This window comes from Xiphophorus hellerii, chromosome 11 (assembly GCF_003331165.1).
Source record: "Xiphophorus hellerii strain 12219 chromosome 11, Xiphophorus_hellerii-4.1, whole genome shotgun sequence".
NCBI classification, from domain to species: domain Eukaryota; kingdom Metazoa; phylum Chordata; class Actinopteri; order Cyprinodontiformes; family Poeciliidae; genus Xiphophorus; species Xiphophorus hellerii.
The window spans coordinates 14,249,172-14,268,197 of record NC_045682.1 but is presented as its reverse complement, the minus strand read 5'-3'; the positions used below and the strand labels follow the sequence as shown (position 1 = coordinate 14,268,197).

Genomic DNA, 19,026 nt, shown 5'->3' with positions numbered 1-19,026 from the left:
CGTCCTGAGGTCTGCGTCTCTCCTTACAGGCGCAAAAGACGAGCTCTCTGAGATGTCCAGGGCCATCTTTGTTCGTGCGTCATCGGCTCTTTTGTGGATGCATTCCCTGTTTGTACAGCCGAGAGGCCTCCCTGCAAACCGCCACGATCCCACGTGAAACTCCCCCTCCTGCAGAGAAGCTCGCCACTGTTAAGACGCAAACTGTCTTGTCAAACATCTGAGAGGTCTCCATTATCATCACAACAACCTTCTCCCTCTTGCTCTTGTCGTCCAAACTAAAGCGCATCTCGGTCACCAAGTACTTTCTCGCTCTGGAATGTTTTTCAGCCCTTGGAGAGCTCTTTCACGGGGAGCTGGAGAGGTATTGAGTGGGCTTGTGGACTGTGGCGGAGTAAAGATCGCTTAAATTAGTCCACCTCCTGCACAGATGCTTCCTTTATTCTGCCTTTCAGCCTCTCTCTGCCTGTTTAGCCTCTTAAATTGTTTGCAGCCAGGCTCAGGCCTTATTCCTACACAACCATCCATCTTCACTGTGAGAAAGAAAGACTTTCATCAATAAAGTCACGTGTTACTGGGTTTATTGCACATTGCAGATTTATGAGTCACATACTTGCACAGACTAAGTCAACATTAATTGACTGGTGCTGGCGATGCGCTTTGGGAGGCTGTTTCCAAAGCCTATGGTGGCATCTGCTGGTTAGAGCAGTGAACTCAGGTTCTCCTTACTGAGGGATTTTGACCTAAAACTTAAAAGCTGCTGTTTTCAGCACCTGAAAAGGTTTAGTTTCAATTGCAATATGCTTTAGCTTTCACAAAAACCCAAATAGAATGACAAAGCACAGATAGTGTCATATTTACACAACAGTGAGGAAATAAATGAACTCCTGAAAGCCCAACTGTTTTCATCTGCTTGATTTCACTCAGAACTGTAGTCGAGTCTTTTGAAATCAATTTGTAAAACATATTTTTAGTTTTTGTACAAATTAAAAATATGTTTGTACAAAACATATTTTGTACAAATATGTTTAGATTGCTATTGTACATGTGTGTTATCTTGTTTTATGGTTTATAGTACAGCACATTGGGTCATTTAAATGTACTTCATAACACTCACATCATCAGCAGGTTTCTTTACTAATTGTAAACAATGACCAGCTATGGATATGTTTTACCGATTAATAACATACAAACAAACAATTAAACTACATGTGGCTAAGCTGGATTTAGCTGAAAACATCAATTCAAGCTGTTCCCCTTCACTATTTTTTTTTTAAGTTATGTGTTTGAAATATATCAACTGTAATGAAAAATCGAGTTAAATTTTGTAAACCTGTTTCTACAGATAGCACAAGCATTGACATCTAGACTTAATAAATGATATTTACATGGATAAATATTACATTTCTCAACATTCAAACACAGACACCAAAAAGGCGTCACAAAATAACACATTTTTACACGGTTCTATTTTGGACCAGTTTATTTTTGACAGATAAATGGAAATAGCATTTTCTTTTTTGACAAGTTGCACAAAGCAGAAGGAGATTTAAAGGGAAAAAAAAAAAATTTTAGACAGACATAGTTGAAACCATATGTTTGTGTACTCTGTATAATGCTCTCAGGGATAAAAACCTTCGTTTTTTTGAGACGTCAAAAAGTGAAACACAAAATTGAAGTATTTGGCTACTATGACTCTCATTTGGAAGAAAAAATGTAAATTTTTGTTTTTGCAGTAAGGGAGACTGGTCTACCTTACAGAAATAGATGGTATCATGGGCAAAAAAAAACATTACGTGGAAATTTTGAAACAATATCCCTGGACAGCAGCCATGCAGTTCAAATTTAGGCACAAATAGGGCTTTCCAAGTGGACAACGACAGCAAGCATATCTCCAAATTAGCTCTAAAACTGGTTAATATCTGCCAGTTTTTTAAGACCTGATCTGAGTCCAATTAAAAATGTGTGGGTAGAGCTGAAAATGTGTGTATGAGCAAAGCAGCCTTTCGAAACAGACCCAGTTCTGCCAGGAGAAATGGGCCAGGCGTCCAGAAAGCTCTTGCGAGAATCTTGTGGAAGGACAACCGAGATGTTTGACCCGAGGCGTCACGTTTTTAAGGCAACTGCATCAATTGCTAAAAATAAGTATACTCTGTAAAAGATGTGAATTTGAACAAAACAACAATAAAGAAATCTCTCATTGTTCTTGCATTCACAAATTATACAATGCATGCAAACATGCAGCTTCAACCTGTTTCTTGTTAGTTTTTTATTTCCATTCAACTCTTTTTAACTTCAGCAAAATATTCGGTTTTTCTCTCGCTTATCTAAGAAAAACTTCAAAGCACCTTTTCATACACTACGCAAATTAAAACATGAATTTATTCCAATTAGTGGTCAAGACGTGGGATAGGGCTCTACCGAAGATCTGTAGCCAAAGGTAAAGTAGTATTTGAAGACGTGCTTGAACGTCTGATCTTTAAGGCCGTATAAAAGCGAGCTCAAAAACTTGGGGAAAATGATTAGCCCTGAAAAGAGCAGGTGATTGACGTAAAGAGCAACACCTGGGTCCAAGTTGAACAGGTCGCTGGAGTTTATCATGTTAAACAGGGTGGAGATGAGGTACAGGCACAGCTGGAGTGCGTGCAGGATCACGGTTTGATGTGCCACTTTGGCCCTGTGAGCGCAAGAAGAGCCGCACTTCACGGCCACCATGGTAGCGATGTAAGTGTAAATGATAATAACGGTGACCAGGACGAAATTTGCGACTGTGAAAACCTGGTTGACAATCACGTAAACCTGCAGTTGAAATACCGTCTTTTTCCTGCAGACCTGCTGAGCGGTGAGGGTTCTGTTGCCGAGGCTGAAAAACAGACAGAGCTGCGTGAAAGAGTCCAAAGAGGCCACGGTCCACATGACGGCGATGGCGCCACGCGTCACCCTGGAGGTTGCAATGGCGGCGTGCCTCAGAGGGAAGCAAATGGCAACGAACCTCTCCAACGACATGACAGCCAGGTTGATGGGGGACATCTTCACGGTGATGGCTGTGAACTGGATGACGAAAATGCAAACGCAAGTGATGATTCTGACCATGGTCAAAGCGAATACGTAGAGCAGCGTGGTCAGTAGGACCTGGAGGAAGTCGGAGAAGAGCAAATGCCCAAACAGGATGTAACGGGGTGACTCCAGAAGCAGGGGCTTTTTCACCAGGGCGAACAGCATGACGCTGTTGACGTACAAGAAAAAGAGGCATGGGAGCACAGTCAGCAGAACCCTGACAGGTACATGAATCTGGATCATGCTTGGACCTTCCGTACCGTTCATTCCTGTGGCTCCAGTCCAGTTTTCTGCAAATACAGGACAAACACACACATCGCACTGATCAACAACCAAAAAAAATGTCTGGGGGTTTTTTCAACTGTTTTAGGGTTCTTTTGATGTGCTGAACCCAAAAGTCACGTTGGTTTTGCTCAATCAGGTCAACTTTCTAACTTGTCAAAATCAAAATGCATGACTTGTTCTCACATATGGATCGGTTTCTGGAGAATCCATAAGGACATAAAAGAGATGGAGAATTTTGCACAATGAAGATGCAATGTTCAATCCACATGTACTTACCCTTATCACTGTTTATTATTCAATTTACAGAAATTCAAGTTTGTAATATTTAATCAATACACTCTGTTAGAAAACCCTTTTTTTCTCCTAAAACTTTTTTTTGGGATGAGAAGTATTAACAGAAATGAACTGACAATGTCACAAAAATGTCATCAGTTTAGTTAGAAGATCAGATTTCTCTAAGTCCATAAACCCAGTAAACCCAGCACAAAACACAATTTAAACCCATGTTCTGATACAAAACAAAATAAACAGTTCAGTTATTCATGCTCAGCTAAATGAAAACAAACTGTGTGTATGCTTTGGACAAATCACTTACTCCTCACGGGTTTGTCCTGACTCCTCTCCTGACGGTGATGTTTCGGAGGATAAATATAAGAAGAGAATCGGACTCCTTTTTTGTTTTTTTAGATATAGGATGCTTTTCCTGACATCATCACTCCTCTGAACTTACCAGCCAATCAAATGTGGGTTTCATTGGTGTGATGAAATAGTTGCTCTGTTTTCAGTCACACTTTTGGATTATCCAACAAACGTTAACATCGGCCAACAATAACCTAAATAAACATAAAAGTTGTTTTAAAGTGATGGTTTTGATTATTATGGAGAAAAGAATCTCCACACAAACATGTCTTGATGCAAAGAGATATTTTTTCCAAAGTACCTGCCCGACAGTGAATCAATTATTAAATTGTTCAAGTCAGAGATGGTTTTGGAGGCTCGATACTCCTCCAATGTGGCTGAATTAAATCAATTCAGCAAAGAATAGAGGGCCAAATTTAAACTGACAGTTTGTCAGACCTAAACCACAGAGGTATTTTTAGTTTTGAATGGCTTGATAACTGAACATGATGTTGGGACTGGACAGCCATGAGAACAAATTTAGTCATGGGAAAAAAAAACCCTCCATTTCTGTCAATTCAGTGATAAGAAATACTGCACGTTTGCTGCTTCCATGGTTTGGAGAGCAGAGGCGTAAGTTAACACAACTGGGTCACCAACAACACAATGAGCAGGAGCACAGCAGAAAATCTATGGCAAAATGTCTGACAAATAATCAGAGTTGCAAAAGTCTAGTTAAAGTCCAGAAGTCAGCATGTTGAAATGTCATGACCTTTTCAAAAGCAGTGCTGCGAAGAAGAGTTGGGCAAAGTTCCTCCACAATGATGTGAGTCGTATGAAAAACACCTTTAACTAAAGGTTGGCTTAAAGTTTTGTACCTGAGAAAGTTCAACAGGGCGTCAAACTCATTTTCACATTCAAAGGGCCGGTTACGGTGAAACGTATTGTTAAAACTACATATTAACAAACTGGTAAAGAGTTATAGCGTATGATGAGTATGTCTTAAAATTTCATATTTAAAATTTTTTCACATTGTAATTTGACATTATGCAAAAAACTAATTCGATTTTTATGACGTTCTTAAGCAGGGGTGTCCAAAGTGTGGCTTGGGGGCCGTTTGTGGCCCTTGGACTGAGTTTGTCTGGCCCCCAAAAGCAGTTTGAAAATTACAGAAATCTGATCCATCCGAATTGACTTTTTATTTTTAAATCAGGCTGAAATTATTACCATCCTTTTCTCATAATGGAAAAAGTTAGGCACAACACAAAGTGTCTTTTTATAAGTAGATCCATGTTTATACAGAGATTTTTACTGACTTTGCTACACCAAAATCAACTTTTATTTAATTTACTGAATTTGGCTAAATGTTGCAAACATTTTAAAAGAAATCGACCCTAAAATCTGCTCTTATAACTGAGAATAAATTTGTCAAAAGAATTTGAAAACAATATTCTTTTCTTTTAATAAAGCAAATCTGCAAAACCCTTTTTAAAGTTTACAATCAACAATGAATAACCTCCATTTTCTACAAAAAAAAAAATCAGTACTTTATTTGCTTTATTTTTCATTTCCATTTTTTTGGCCCACATGACAAAAAGCTTCGACACCCCTACATTAGAGTATTGAGGGCCAGATATGACCCGCAGGCCTCAAGTTTAACTTTAGAGATATGAAATAAGTCAATATCTTTTTATTTGTGTTTAAAGCTTCAAACTGCAGTGATTTCTGTGGTTTCACAGGATTGTTTTAAGGTGTCGCCCCTCTAGATCTATCTGTGCAGTCCCAGCTTGTTTGGAAATGGATTTCCATGTTAAAACTGGATAAAGTAGCTGAGATAAGAGGTGAGAGCGTCTTTGTTTACAACTGGCTCCCACATGACCTACTCCAGGACCAGACACCAAACCTAGACAGATGAACCAACATGTCAAATTTGACCACAGGCTATTGCTTAAAGTCAGTAAACTGTACAGACTGAACAGAAAAGAAAAAGGAAAGTAGCAGAAACTGGGTTAACGACCTTCAGTTAAAAAGGGACAAAGGACTATGGGACCTTGAAGCACGACTGCAACGATCAGTTCCAGGACTGCCTGGAGACCATCTGCAGGAACGTGCAAAGGACTCTGGGATTGGCCCAGACGGTCCAGGGTAATAGGTCGGCCTGGAGGTCGCCTTCTGCCGCCATCAGAAAACTTAAAGCTGCAGTATGTAACTTTTATTTAAAAAAAGCATCTTTTTTTTTCTTACATATTATTAATATACAAACCCATCACACTGTATGTCTCACTTTGAGTTATCTAAAAAGAGTTAAATGTGAAAAGTATTCTCTGGAAAGTCAAAAATGACAGCTAAAAAAACATTAGCCTCAGTAACCAACAAAACTAGTTCATAGATTCAAACTACTAAATATTCTCCAAGGCTGTTGCTCTTCAGAGGCTCGTTATGATTCATTAATTATTCACGTGTTTTTATTTGACATACAAGACGTCCGTCATCATGCTAGTCCACAGAGGGACAATTAAAACCTGTTTTTGGTCCCCATAGTTTGACACTAGAACAAATAATATGTAATCTGCACTGAAGTTTACAAACATGCAAGTCCTAATTAAACGATAATTTACTTTTAATATTTTTGGCTGTTTGAAAATAATGAATGATAAAGTCATTAGAAGTATGTTCGAGATCCAAGATATGAAACTAAACGGAAAGTTATCAACGCTTGTTTTAAGTGTATTTTTAAATTGTCAAATTAAAACTGCAATTACTATTTACCAAATTCTTCAACATTAACTTAAAAATTTAAACATTTTTAGACAGACCTCAACATGGCTAGACTGATTTTATTTTCATTAAGCACATCCAATAAAGTGTTGAACATATTTTTATTGCATCCATTTTTAATCATTGCCATTATAGTTCAAACTAACACTTCAGAGACAAACATTAACAGTGAATTAATGATGCAGTCACTCAAAATAAAAACACTAAAACAAGAGCTTTACATTTCAGAGAATAGAAAAAATGGGAGTACAAAGAAAAATAATCAAATAGTGTTTAAAATAAAACAAGGCAAAGCTGAAAGGCAAAAATATCTACAGAACAAAAGCAGCAAAACAACAACAATAATAATAATAATAATGTAATATTTTTCTTAAATAGCTTTCAAGTTCCACAATGACTGCAATGAATCTTGAAACATTTCTTCTATGCCTGCTGGCTTAATCAAGACAGGAAGTTAGCTGGAAAAAAAAAGACAGTTAAAAAAAAATAAGACATTATACACATATTTACAGTAAAGCTCAGATACTGTAAAACATTTACCATTGTCTATTTTTACATTTCAAACAAAAGCAATTCATATAGGAGCCTCAGCCTTTTCTCAGAATCAAAGTTGCTCTGTACAGAAAATCTAGCAAAAACACCTCGGTCCACAAAATCTGTGGTCAAGGCCGAACTGTCACTATAGATGTATTATTGACTGTCATTTCTTTTTTAAAAATCTGTTCAACATTACTCTAAATATGCAAGGTTTCAAACCGACAATGTAGTTTTTATTTTTACTGCAGCAGAGGGAGGTGGTGGTGCTTGCAGTTTTCTACAAAATAAAATATTCACAAAAGATGCATTTTTTACGTCTTAAATTCTCCTTCAAAACGAAGTCCGTCTGGTGTAACTGTGCTTAGATTTGCTCCAGTCTTGATTTTGTGATCGGAGGGCCGAACAAAACCATTCAGAGGGAGAGAAGAGGCCCCAGGGCCTCACTTTGCCCTCTGCATGGCTTTGTTTTTGCCTCAGCAAGAGTAGCCTCTGTTCTCCACGGTCCTCTTTACAGAAGCACTGATGAATTTCTTCAAAGGTCCAATGAGGGCCAATAAGTCAGAACTACGATTCGTTGAGGTCATCAATAAAGTTGGCTACAATAATCATTCAGCCAGCATATAAACATCCTTGATGATTTCATCTGTTCAAATTGCTGTGATTCTAATTCCTCCATTCTGCATCTGTATGAGACTGTGTGGCTTTAAATCTGCAGCAGGATTTTAAACCAAACAAGGCGCCCGAGTCTCTAATGAGCCGGGTTACAAACGTTTTTCAAAGCTGTCAAAAGCCGACGAACGAGGCCTACAGGATGAAAACAGCAGCTTTGGACGCTTTATGTCAGTAGCAGAGCACACAAGGGAAGCTTAGGAGGCTGAACGTGGAGCTGCTGATGAGCCAGAACAGAAAAAGTTGTTTTTAAAGCTGCTGCATTTTCTGTGAGGTTCCAGAAGTTTTCTGCTGTTTTTCCAGCATGTTTTCCTGATTAGCTGCCTAAAAAAGCCGACATTAACTTTGCTCTTTTTAAAATCAAATTCAAATGGGAATAATATAAACATATCTACAAAAGGATCAAACTGTAGCAAATAACTAATACTAGTTACTTTTAAAATTATAAGTCTGTTGGAGCTTATTAAAAATTAGATTAATTTATGTTTTGCTAATGTATTAATGTTAGGGTTAGGGATCTAAAGTTATGTGAATGGTAGATCTATTGTTACTTGTTTATTTATTTGTTTTGCTTAGACCCTCCTTGTCAGTCAGCCTCCTGCTGTGATTGATCTGATTGTTTAGTTAAAGAGTCAAACAGTTTTTCTACCACCAATTAAAGTTTATATTTACATTTTTTGTAAGTCAACTCGGAGAATATTTCTGTTACTTTTATAAGTAAAGAAAGCTCACATTTTGAAACCAGAAAACTCTCCGCGAGTGATTTTTATTTTTGAGTGAGTCGAAAACGTCCTGCTTTTTTGATTTTCGGGAACTTGTTATCTTGCAAAACTGGCCGTAACAAAGTCTGTTATCACATTTTAATAAAACCAGATTGGTTTTCATTTGGAGTAGACGCCTGACTGAACTGAGCTCTGTTTTTGTTTTCCTCTCCAGTCTTGTCATAGTTATCATTCTGAATATTTAGGCTCTTTTAATAGTAAACACATAATTTCATTTTACATATTTTCATCATGCAAAAGGGGGACATATTATACATATAATTCATGCCTTAATAGGAAAATGTTTGTTTGGCTGCTTGAAAAAAAAATTAATAGAATAACCAATCCTGGATTTAATAATTGAAAAAAACCCCAAAAAAACAAAGTTGACTTACCACAGAAATCCTTCTTTAAACTCAGTGAATTTGTGTCGGACCATAAATGTTGCTAGAGCATCTGCTACCTGACAAAAACGAACAAATAATGTGAATTTGAATGAAACAGCCTGAACTGGTTCAACAGAACAAACACACAAATAAGCCTTGTATATTTCAGAAATCATTAAACAGGTAAACGCTTACTTTCTCAGGTGCGTCCTCATGAACAGCATGGCCACACTGAGGGAGGACCTGCATCTGAAACTTCCCTGTGGACAGATGCGTTTTATTTTAGCCAAACTCAACCAACAATACAGTTACAATAAAATCCGCAAGTCTCTTTTTACCTTGCATCTGTCCAATAGTGAGATCTTTGTCAAGCCGGTCCACTCCTGTAAAAACACACAAATCAATAGAAACACATCTCTTAGATTAATCACATAACTTGCTTTTAAAGAGGCAAAATATCCTGAAACTAAATTATATAAAAGATAAAAATGTAATAAAAGGAGAACAAACCTGCAAGAAGCAGCAGTTTTGGCACAGAACAGCTGAGAAAAAGGGCTGACAGACCTCTGAACCAACCATCCCAATATTTTTCCGTCTTTGACAGCTCCACTCGCCAGGTGTAGAAGCTTTCCTTTTTAACCTGGAGGGGCGAAATTATTTTTATTTTTAACAAAACAATAGTTGCATAAAACAGAAAAATCACCAAGAAGAGACTGAACCTCTTGGTCGTCCTCCTTCATTCGTTTTTTGTTCGATTCTTCTGCTCCTTCTTCTTCTTCCTCTTCCTCTATGATGCCCTCGCCGATGCTATTAGAAACACTTGGATTGCTGGCAGACTCCTCACATCTGCGCAAGTAAAAATAGAGAGAGGTCAAATACCCGTTACAGAAATTTATGGAGTACTGAATGTGTTAAAAAAAAGAAGAAAAAAAACCAGCTCAGTCCATACTTTTTCACTTGGCCTCCCATAGAAACTCGAGCAGATTCGATGTTTCTAATCTGACCGCTCTTCACGCTGAAAACAAACAAATAAACTTTAGGGAGTTTTTCTAAAGAGGATTCTTTGTGAATTTACTGGAATGTTTTGGGTCGCAGGATCAAGTTCTGCTTCAGCTTTATTTAGTAAAAAATGTCTCAGATTTTCCTCCAAAATCCTTGGACTCTCAGTGGAATCCGTGACACTTCCGGCTATATGTTTCCAAAGTCAGCATGAGGTTATGGACATGCTCTTACACACCTCCCTTACCTTGAAGTAGGCCGCAACTTCTTACAACTCAAAACAATAAAACAGAGGAGATTATAGTTTAAGTCCTAGTGCTTGTGACTTACCTCCACTCTATGGCATTCTCCAGAGACTTAAATGTCTTTGGCCGACTTCTGAGGAAATTCTGCATACTGTTCAGAGCGTCCATTGCTGTACCTAATGGAAAAGAATATATTTTACTTATACCCCGGTTTTCTATCTGCTAATAACAATAAGGAGTATTAAAATGGGCAAATCAGTAAAAGCCAAGTTGTTAAAAGCAATAGTTTACCTTCTACGACGTCGATGACACAGAGACCCAGCAGCGATGGGACGAGGTTAGCACTGGCTGTGTGAACGGCGATGGCTCCGCCCATACTGTGTCCGATCATCATGATCTGAGGGGGGTTCTCTCCGTACAGTGCCTCCACCACGTTACCAACATCCCTTTAAAGAAAAGAGAAGAACTAAACATTAGGATTATTCAGAGATGTAGAGAAAACTATTATGCCATTAAGAAAATATGGAAAGAAATCAAATAGTTAAGATTGATCAACTCTAAATGATAAATTGAAACTTTAAAACACCTTTGACTTTCACTGACTGCATGTCCTGTACTGTACTGGTTGTTATGATTAATGGCTGGAACTTTATATCTGCTTGGATCCTCAGCGGTTTTAAGCAACTGATGCAAACAGGAAACTTTTCTCCGCTCAACACACTTCTTAAAAACACTTACTTTGCCATGGTGTCTGCAGAGAGATCCTCTGGATTTTTTACTTTAGTGTCTCCTGCAAAGAGTGACAGAAACAGGTTGCAGAGTGGTAAGACTCGCAATTACTAAAAATGCAAACCTTGTTAAAAATGGACAATTATGCCACCAAAACAAGAACAGAAAGCTCATTATAAAAAATTCATTGAAAATAAAACTATTGAATGACAAGCACAGTATGTTCTGTTCTCTATTATTTTCCAGTCATTTCTAGGCAAAAAAATATGTTTTGGTTTCCACATTTTTTTTAAAACATCAGATCCCAACAGCTAATGAAATAACTGAACTCTCTAAGAAAGAAAAAAACCAACACTGACATATTCTGTAGCAGCTTAGATAATGAGGAGGCATTTTAAACTCAACTAAATCCACAAGAAACTTCCTGATCATAAGAACAGAGACATTAGTGCTAGTAAAAGCTGCTCCTGTGATCAGAATAGTACCTTTTTTTTCTTTTTACACAGGAAATGTGTTGCTGTATTGATTTCTCCACACTGTTATGAATTACTTAGGGTGTAAAACAAGCTAAAGGTAAGGCTTATTTTACACATTTATGTTTAAAAGGACATTTCTATAAAAGTGTTTTCCGTAATCAGTGTAACAAACCATGAGCTCGAAGGTCCATGGCAACCACCCTGCAGTTGATCCTGCTGCTTATGACGGCCTATAAGAACACATGTAACAATGTCTCATCGTTTTCCCACCATGCTACTCTGTATTTAGGTATTTAAGACAGTCTATAACGGCAGCAGTGTTAATCAAACTCACAGTAAACACGGCCCAGGACAGCGCAGAGTGGCCGCCTCCATGGAGCAGCAGCAGCACAGGACCGCTGGAGCCGCTGCAGTAAAGTCTGAAAATGTTCTGGGTGGTCAAGGACATAAAAACAAACGCTGAGCAAGTGATTAAACAAACAACAAAAAACAAAACAAGGACAGCCATGCAGTTACTTTGTTGTGAGAAAACAGGAAGAAAATCTTTTAACACATGAACTGTGATGTTTTAGAGAGACACCATTACTGACAGCCAATTTAACATTCACACTGACAAACACAAAAAAAGAAGAAGAAAAGATTTATTGGGAAAATTGCTAAGTGTGACTGCTGCTGGTGTGACAGATGTGGCATTACTGTCCTCCCCTCCCCAGCTATGAGCACTTCCACAGCTGTCTGCTCATCCTCAGCAATGCCTCCCTCTACAAACATTTGTGAGCAAAAAAAACAAAACGCGTCCCTCTAAGGAGCTCAGTGAGTTAGTTATTTTCATGAAAATAAGATATTCCACAGTCAGCTACTAGCGGGACCACAGCAACGTGGAAGCAATTAGGAACAACGGAAACTCAGCATGCTGTGGTGCGAAGCGGGCAGAATTACTCAGCAACTTTCTGGAGAGTAAACACACATATCGCTCTAAACTTTCTGTTCCCTTCAGACTAGCTCAAGCAGCACGCAGGGTGTCTTGTGGAAAAGGGTTTCATGCTGGAGCAGCTGAATACAAACATGACATCACCAAAATGGCCAAATGCAGTGGTGTCAAGACAACTGTCATGTTTCTCTGTTTGGCAATGTAAAGGATGAATCAGGGTTTACATAAGGATATATCTTTGCCGTTTTCATTCTCCACTTCAACATCTTCTATGGTTTCAAAGTACTGACTCCAGAGCAAGGGGGTGAAATCTCTCTTTCGTCCAGGTCTGTGTAAGAGAGAAACAAACACATTTTAAAAGAAACCTTCATTTGGCATACGCAGATAATGTAGCCAAACTGGTAAAGCATTAAGATAGAAGATAAGACACTACAAGATGAACGAAGCTAACAATACAACATGCTTTATGTAAGATAAAAACAAGAGGCAATGAAAACAACGACAAAATGAGGAACATAAATGTTCTAAAACTAAGCATAGCGTAAAAAACCTAACAAAATGTGCATAAATATGGAGGTAAAAAAGTGATGTTTGAAAGACAGAAGAAATGCAATTGTGACAATGATATGGAAACATTACAGTTGGACATAAATATCCAAAGAAACACATTCAACAGTCTGAACTGTAGTTAAGAAGAAGAAAACCAATAATTTAAAAAAAGTAAATAAAACAGGCAAACTACAATCTACAAATTTTCAAACAAGTGCTAAAGTTTATTCAGCCAAAAATAAATGCATACATAATGCATAATCTACTCACAAATAAAATTGAACTTAAAATGTTAATTTATAAATTAAAGTGTCAAAAAATCATGTGACTCATAGACAATTTCTTCAGTCTAAAGAGGAAGGATAGATGAATACATACACAGATTATTTAATAAACAGACTGGTGATTAAACAAATGGATGACAAACAAGGATGAATGCATGTTAGATAGATCTACAAAAATATGTAGCATGAGTGAATGGTGGATGAATAAACTGACGACAACTGGGTGAATAGATGACAGGACAAATTAAAAACAGATGGAGCAATAAGGAAATGAAGAAAAACTGATTATGAACAAATGCATGGATAGATGACCTAATATGAACAATAGATGGGCTGTGAAAAAGCCTAGAAATACAATACGTATTTTACAATCCATTCAAGTTTGGCATTAAATCAAATTTCCTCCTTTCAAAAAGAAACCCGGGAAAAACAGAAGGTGTTTAAATGTTTACAGATCCAAACTGGTGCAGTGAGCCTGTGGGCTGAGGGACGTGCAAACACTGCAGCTAGGCATGTAGGCAGCGAAGTGTCACCTACATGCAGATATAAACCTCAACACACCCTGTTAAGGTTCTGATTTGCTGTTTTACCAACAGATTCTGTCACCTACAATAGATTTATGAATAAGAAAACAATAAATGACCCGAACGTATCGTGTTTCACAACAAACTAGAGCCGCGGTTAACTTAGCCTGGCTAACGCTACGAGCTAGGTCCAACTTTCGGGTATAGAAACGCAACCGGGTTAGTTTAATACTAGCTCAACTGCAACAGGACATTTAAACAGCGCGAAATCCGATGTAATAAGCTAGTTGACTCACCCCATTTTCATCTTGGACCCGGACTGGAAACCACCTGCCATAGGGGGTCTGGATGCTAGCAGGTTCAAATGCAACTGCTTCTCCATGGAGTCAGCGAAGAGTTGGCTTGTGTCAGGAAATGTTTGTGATGGTCTTCCTCTTCTTTAGCCGCATATGATGTTTTTCTGACAGGAACACCGACTTTAATGACACATTACATGAGTTGCGCTGTTTAAATTAGCAACCAGCTAGCCCTCTTCTTCTCAGTGCGTTTCTTCGTCTTCTTTGTTTTCTTTCCCACCGTCATAAGAGAATAAGCTGGTGGAAGTTTTACTGCCCCCTACCGGTCATAAAATAAAATAAAATAAAATAAAATAAAATAAAATAAAATAAAATAGTATACACAAAAATAATTCTACAATATATATGTATATAGCAGAAGAAAATCTGGGAATTAGTTTTTTTTTGTGCAATCATCAGAAATAATGATTAGCTAAGTATGTAATATTGCATTTCAATTTATTTATTTAGTTTGTTTTTTTTTACTGAAAAGATGTTAAAAATCATCAGTGGGTCCTTAAGAGATACATTCTAATGGCTGCATTGACAAAGATGTTCACTTTGTCAATGCAAAGTGACAAAGTAGACTAAAAACCTTATCCACATTTTTAGTCTATGGGCCGGCATGTTTGATATAGATCATCTAATAACACTTAAAATCACACACAGTGTTAAATTAGATTTTATTCATTTTTATATGTATATAACAGAGCTTTAAAATTGGACACTGTATCCTTTACTTGAGCTGCTATGAGTAGAAAGCAGATAAAACTTTTTTTGTTAAAACTAACACAGGTGCTGCTCATGTGTTCTTTAATTACATGCTTTAATGTAGAAAACCACAGTGGTGACAGAAAAAAATTATTCAGAACAACACAGTTTCTATTAGTTAGTAAAATGTGGCTTTACGACGAAGGCTTCTTGGATTTTTTATTAGGAAAAAAAGTATTCAAAAGCAGAGATCAGCTGTTTTCTACAATTATTTGTATTGGTCTAGAAAAATTATATATTTTTATATATTGGTCTATAAATTATATATATATTTATGAACAGTTTGAGGGGTATTAATACTTTTTTAGTAAGGCACTTTGTAGTATTTTGAGAATTATTCGACATATTTTTCCAACTTTGAACACAAGATGGCGGTATAATATTCCGGCATTAAACAATCAACTTCAGCTGCGTTTTATAGAAAATACTTTGTGGGCTATGGTGTAGATTTTTTGTTTTGATTATTGTTTAGTTCAACATGCAACTGTGTTTTTAAGGCAAAATAGAGATACGTTGATCAAATATAACAGATTGAGGGTTTTAAAAGTGCGGTGATAATGGTAAGATTGTGAAGGAAAACTTGTACTGCAGTAAATGAAATGAAAACTTTTAAATTAATTTAGATTAAAAATAATGTGATTGCTTATGTTTTGCACAAGAAATGGCCTATGTGTAGCAAATGACAGACATTTTTGTTCAGTCTGAATGGAAAATGTACAAACCTTATCCACATTTTTAGACACAAAGATTCTGAAATATAAACAACACAAGCAAAACGTTTTGCAGACATCAAGATCTGTGAGCTGAAAGTCATTATTTACATATTTAGTACAAAATCATGGTTTTGTTGTGTTCAAAAGATTCATTCATGTGGTCTTTCCGACTTATTTAAATCTTGTTCCAACTTCAGACATCTCCTGGTACCACGTTGCTGTCCCAGAACAGCAACGTGGTTTTTCTTTATTTACCAAAGACTGATAAAATCGGAAATTATGACTGGATAAATAACATCAGACTGTTTTTCCAATTATTTGACAATCTGTTTTACTATGGATGTAAGTAAAGCTTGCATCTACAAAACATTCAAAACTTGTTAAAGTTACAAATTTGGACTTAATTTGGAGTAACTTTATCAAAGTTATGTAGTCAACACATTATGAAATTTATTTATTCTGTCTCGGATTGACGGCAACATATCACAGCCCAGGGAATATTGAGGGTTGGGGTAATTGAGTTCTGTGGGAGAAGGTTCAGGGTTGCATAATGGAAACAAGCCATTGGTAAACAAGTTTCTGCACCGGAGACTCTCATCAATATCAATGAAAGGAGAAGCAAAGTGACTCAGAAAAATCTGTTTCTAAACTGTTGCAATATTCCAAAATTCTGTGAAAAAAGACTGACAGAAACTGCCTAAAGAGATCACTTTTCTCCTGGCGTGTCCCCATTGGCTCCAGGTAAAGTTTAGAATGGAATTCAAAAGTCTGCATGCAAACTCGCAGTGACCTGCTTTGTATTTACGAGCTTCACTTACTCAAAGGGAAGGCAGAACCTTCAGTTTTCAGGTGTGCAAATAGTTCACCCTTCATGGTCTCCTGCTGAGTGATGACGCATACTCAGCATTTTGATGTTACTGATCCCCCATTTTATATTTAAAAACTATGCGGCGTGGTTGTCAGAAACGTTCACACTCCAGTTAAAATACTAGCTTTTTGTAAACAAAAATACATTTATTGATGCAATGATTTATGAAAATCAGGTAGGATTTAGTCACGATGGTGGTGGGGTGTTGTCAAAAAATATATATTTTTTTAATTACATCTAAATTACAGCAACAGTATTTATTTGTTAAATGTCATGATAATAACACTAAATACGTTTACTGTGCTCTTTGTTTCTTGAAGCAACTTAATATCGCAAAATATTTAGCCAGTTTATCAGCTTAGATCAGCTTTCCTGCTCCTCGAATAAGAACGTTGTAAAGCAAAAGCCACCATCCTAACTCATCAAAAACAATGAACAAACTGCTGAGTCATTCCTGGTACGTAGGTCCATCTGCTGTCAGTAAAACAGCTCTTCATCCATGATTCGAAACACCTTATGTCACAAACGCTTTTATTGAAAATGAATTGGTACTAAAGAACTAATGAAGAGTTGGAATGGTTTAGATTTCTAATGATCAGAAAGATGATGCATTTTACGTCGTCAAATGACAACCAAAACAATTAGGGCAAGGTTCACATTCAAATGGGTGTGTGGATGAAAAAATAAAGTTCTCCCTGCCAAGGCCCTGTGTCCCACTAACCTTTAAGTGACGCAGTTATCCTATTAGAGGAGCAGTGTTATGATCTTTATTTATAGAGCAATGGAAATGATCTCTTTCTCAGAAGCGAATCATGTTTGTGGCATTCAGAGTGCCAGGAGTCTGAATGCTTAGTCTCGTTTCATGAGGCTGCAAGGGAGGGAAGCGACGGGCGGGGCTTCAGGCTGGTTGAAGCCGGACTAGTGAGGTGTTTACTGGCCAGACTGTGTGCTCAAAGGTTACCCAAACCGTGTTCTCGAGAAAGTGTGATCGAGGAAAGCAGATCTCTGTCCCTCCTCAACATTTCTTCACACAGGATGTTGAATGAACTGGAACATCACAATGCTGTCTGGGTTCTTTGTGTCCTGAAACCCTATTGAACGTGTGCAGAGATAACTTTCCCCTTAATCTTATGCATCATTAAGTAACTAACCTTTATGGTTCAAAAACAGTAAATATATTATTCGGTGATGTAATGTAAACAGTAGAGAAAGGGTGACTTTATTGTCAACAGACTTGTTTACAAAATAAAACTGAAGGATTTTGAGAAGCTCATCTCATGGTATATGACGTCATCCCATCTGGGAAACAAATAAACAACCTATGGAACATTTTGACATGACAGATTTTTTTTAATGTGTCCTGTATTTGGCATTTCAGGCATGCCATATTTAGAAGATGGTTGCTCTGGAAAAAAGACATCTTAGGATTGCATCCTGACACGTCAGATTTCTATTAGACCAGAATAAGCTTTATTGGCATTTTATGCAATAAACTAAAACAAATCAGAGCCTAATTTTAAAGTAAAAGGAGTAAAATTAAGAAAAAAAAAATCATTTTATAAATAAGAATCTGAACGATTGAAATTAGATCTAGACTTTGACTGGGCCATTCCAACAGGTGAATACCCTGTGATCGAAACTATTGCATTGCACCTCTGGCTGTATATTTAGGGATGTTGTCCAGTTGACATCAAAATCAATATCATCTGTGGGGCTAACTTACACACAGATTGACTGTCACATAAATCCCAAGAAAATACATTAAAGTTTAATATTATAAAATGAAAAAAATCGCAAAAGTTCTAGGAGTATGAATAGCTTTTCAAAGTGCTTTAAAGCTGCAATATTATATATAACGAGATGAAACACTTGCATTTCGAGGGATCAGAATAATGCTGCCTCATGTAACAGCAATTGAATCATCAAATATTTGTGGGGGCACAGTTGTCTGCTCTTACATAAGCTCATCAAGACCCAGCAGCTGCTGTGGAAAGCGACAAACACACAAGCTATTGTGTGTCTATTCTAACCCTTCGCCTCCCCAAGTATCTCCCCTCTTTTAACACGTTCCATTCTGCATCCTGACTATTTGTTGGCTGCAGTTAACAAGACTGGATGGGACGTCGAAGTGATTGCACTCAGATGTGGCATCCACCCACAGCGGTCCCTTTTTAGGATTGGCTGAGGCAGAAGTAAAGCTGTTCATTAACGTCGGGCGGTTTCGTAACTTTGTCCTCATTGGACGGTTGGTGAAATTCCAAGATCTTCTGAAATGGATCAGAATTTTCTTGTTGGGCACCAACATCATCATAGAGCATATGCCTCATTAAAACGTTTAGTACACACCTCTGAGCTTGATAGGCTGTGCGAGTTATCCAATGGAAAAACAGGGAACACTCTCTGACGTCTGTCCTGTAATACAAGCTGGAATGTTTACAGTTAATGTGGAAATTTACTGTAAACAACAAGCCCTGGATATAAAGGTTCAATTTTACACATGCATCACATTGTTAT

At 37.4% G+C, this 19,026-nt stretch overlaps 2 protein-coding genes across 4 annotated transcripts; both read right to left on the bottom strand.

Annotated features, from left to right (window-relative positions):
- Positions 1-1,466: 1,466 nt before the first annotated feature.
- LOC116727918 (odorant receptor 131-2-like) lies at positions 1,467-4,380 on the bottom strand. 2 transcript variants are annotated; one of them, XM_032575594.1, is made up of 2 exons: positions 3,315-4,374; positions 1,467-3,223 (listed from the first exon to the last, which is right to left on the bottom strand). In XM_032575594.1, the coding sequence occupies exon 2, from the start codon at positions 3,217-3,219 to the stop codon at positions 2,395-2,397; it is 825 nt and encodes a 274-aa protein (XP_032431485.1). In that variant the 5' UTR covers positions 3,220-3,223; positions 3,315-4,374; the 3' UTR covers positions 1,467-2,394. The 2 variants fall into 2 exon arrangements, with proteins under 2 accessions (XP_032431485.1, XP_032431483.1); XM_032575592.1 differs by having other exon boundaries at positions 1,467-4,380.
- A 2,437-nt stretch (positions 4,381-6,817) lies between these two features.
- Positions 6,818-14,409, bottom strand: ppme1 (protein phosphatase methylesterase 1). 2 transcript variants are annotated; one of them, XM_032577093.1, is made up of 14 exons: positions 14,122-14,408; positions 12,703-12,796; positions 11,872-11,964; positions 11,710-11,767; positions 11,071-11,122; positions 10,624-10,778; positions 10,418-10,508; positions 10,038-10,103; positions 9,808-9,934; positions 9,599-9,728; positions 9,427-9,471; positions 9,284-9,348; positions 9,098-9,165; positions 6,818-7,193 (listed from the first exon to the last, which is right to left on the bottom strand). In XM_032577093.1, the coding sequence occupies exons 1-14, from the start codon at positions 14,205-14,207 to the stop codon at positions 7,190-7,192; spliced, it is 1,134 nt and encodes a 377-aa protein (XP_032432984.1). In that variant the 5' UTR covers positions 14,208-14,408; the 3' UTR covers positions 6,818-7,189. The 2 variants fall into 2 exon arrangements, with proteins under 2 accessions (XP_032432984.1, XP_032432985.1); XM_032577094.1 differs by lacking the exon at positions 10,038-10,103 and having other exon boundaries at positions 14,122-14,409.
- Between the last annotated feature and the right edge of the window lie 4,617 nt (positions 14,410-19,026).

What these genes read in the sequence shown, in the direction of transcription:
- LOC116727918 (XM_032575592.1), bottom strand. Translation starts at nt 3,321, where the DNA reads ATGAACGGTACGGAAGGTCCAAGCATGATCCAGATTCATGTACCTGTC.
- ppme1 (XM_032577093.1), bottom strand. Translation starts at nt 14,207, where the DNA reads ATGGAGAAGCAGTTGCATTTGAACCTGCTAGCATCCAGACCCCCTATG. An exon ending in GGGTCCAAGATGAAAATGGG is followed by an intron (nt 12,797 to 14,121) that starts GTGAGTCAACTA and finishes TCTCTTACACAG; the next exon opens with ACCTGGACGAAAGAGAGATT. An exon ending in ATGAGGACGCACCTGAGAAA is followed by an intron (nt 9,166 to 9,283) that starts GTAAGCGTTTAC and finishes CGTTTTTGTCAG; the next exon opens with GTAGCAGATGCTCTAGCAAC.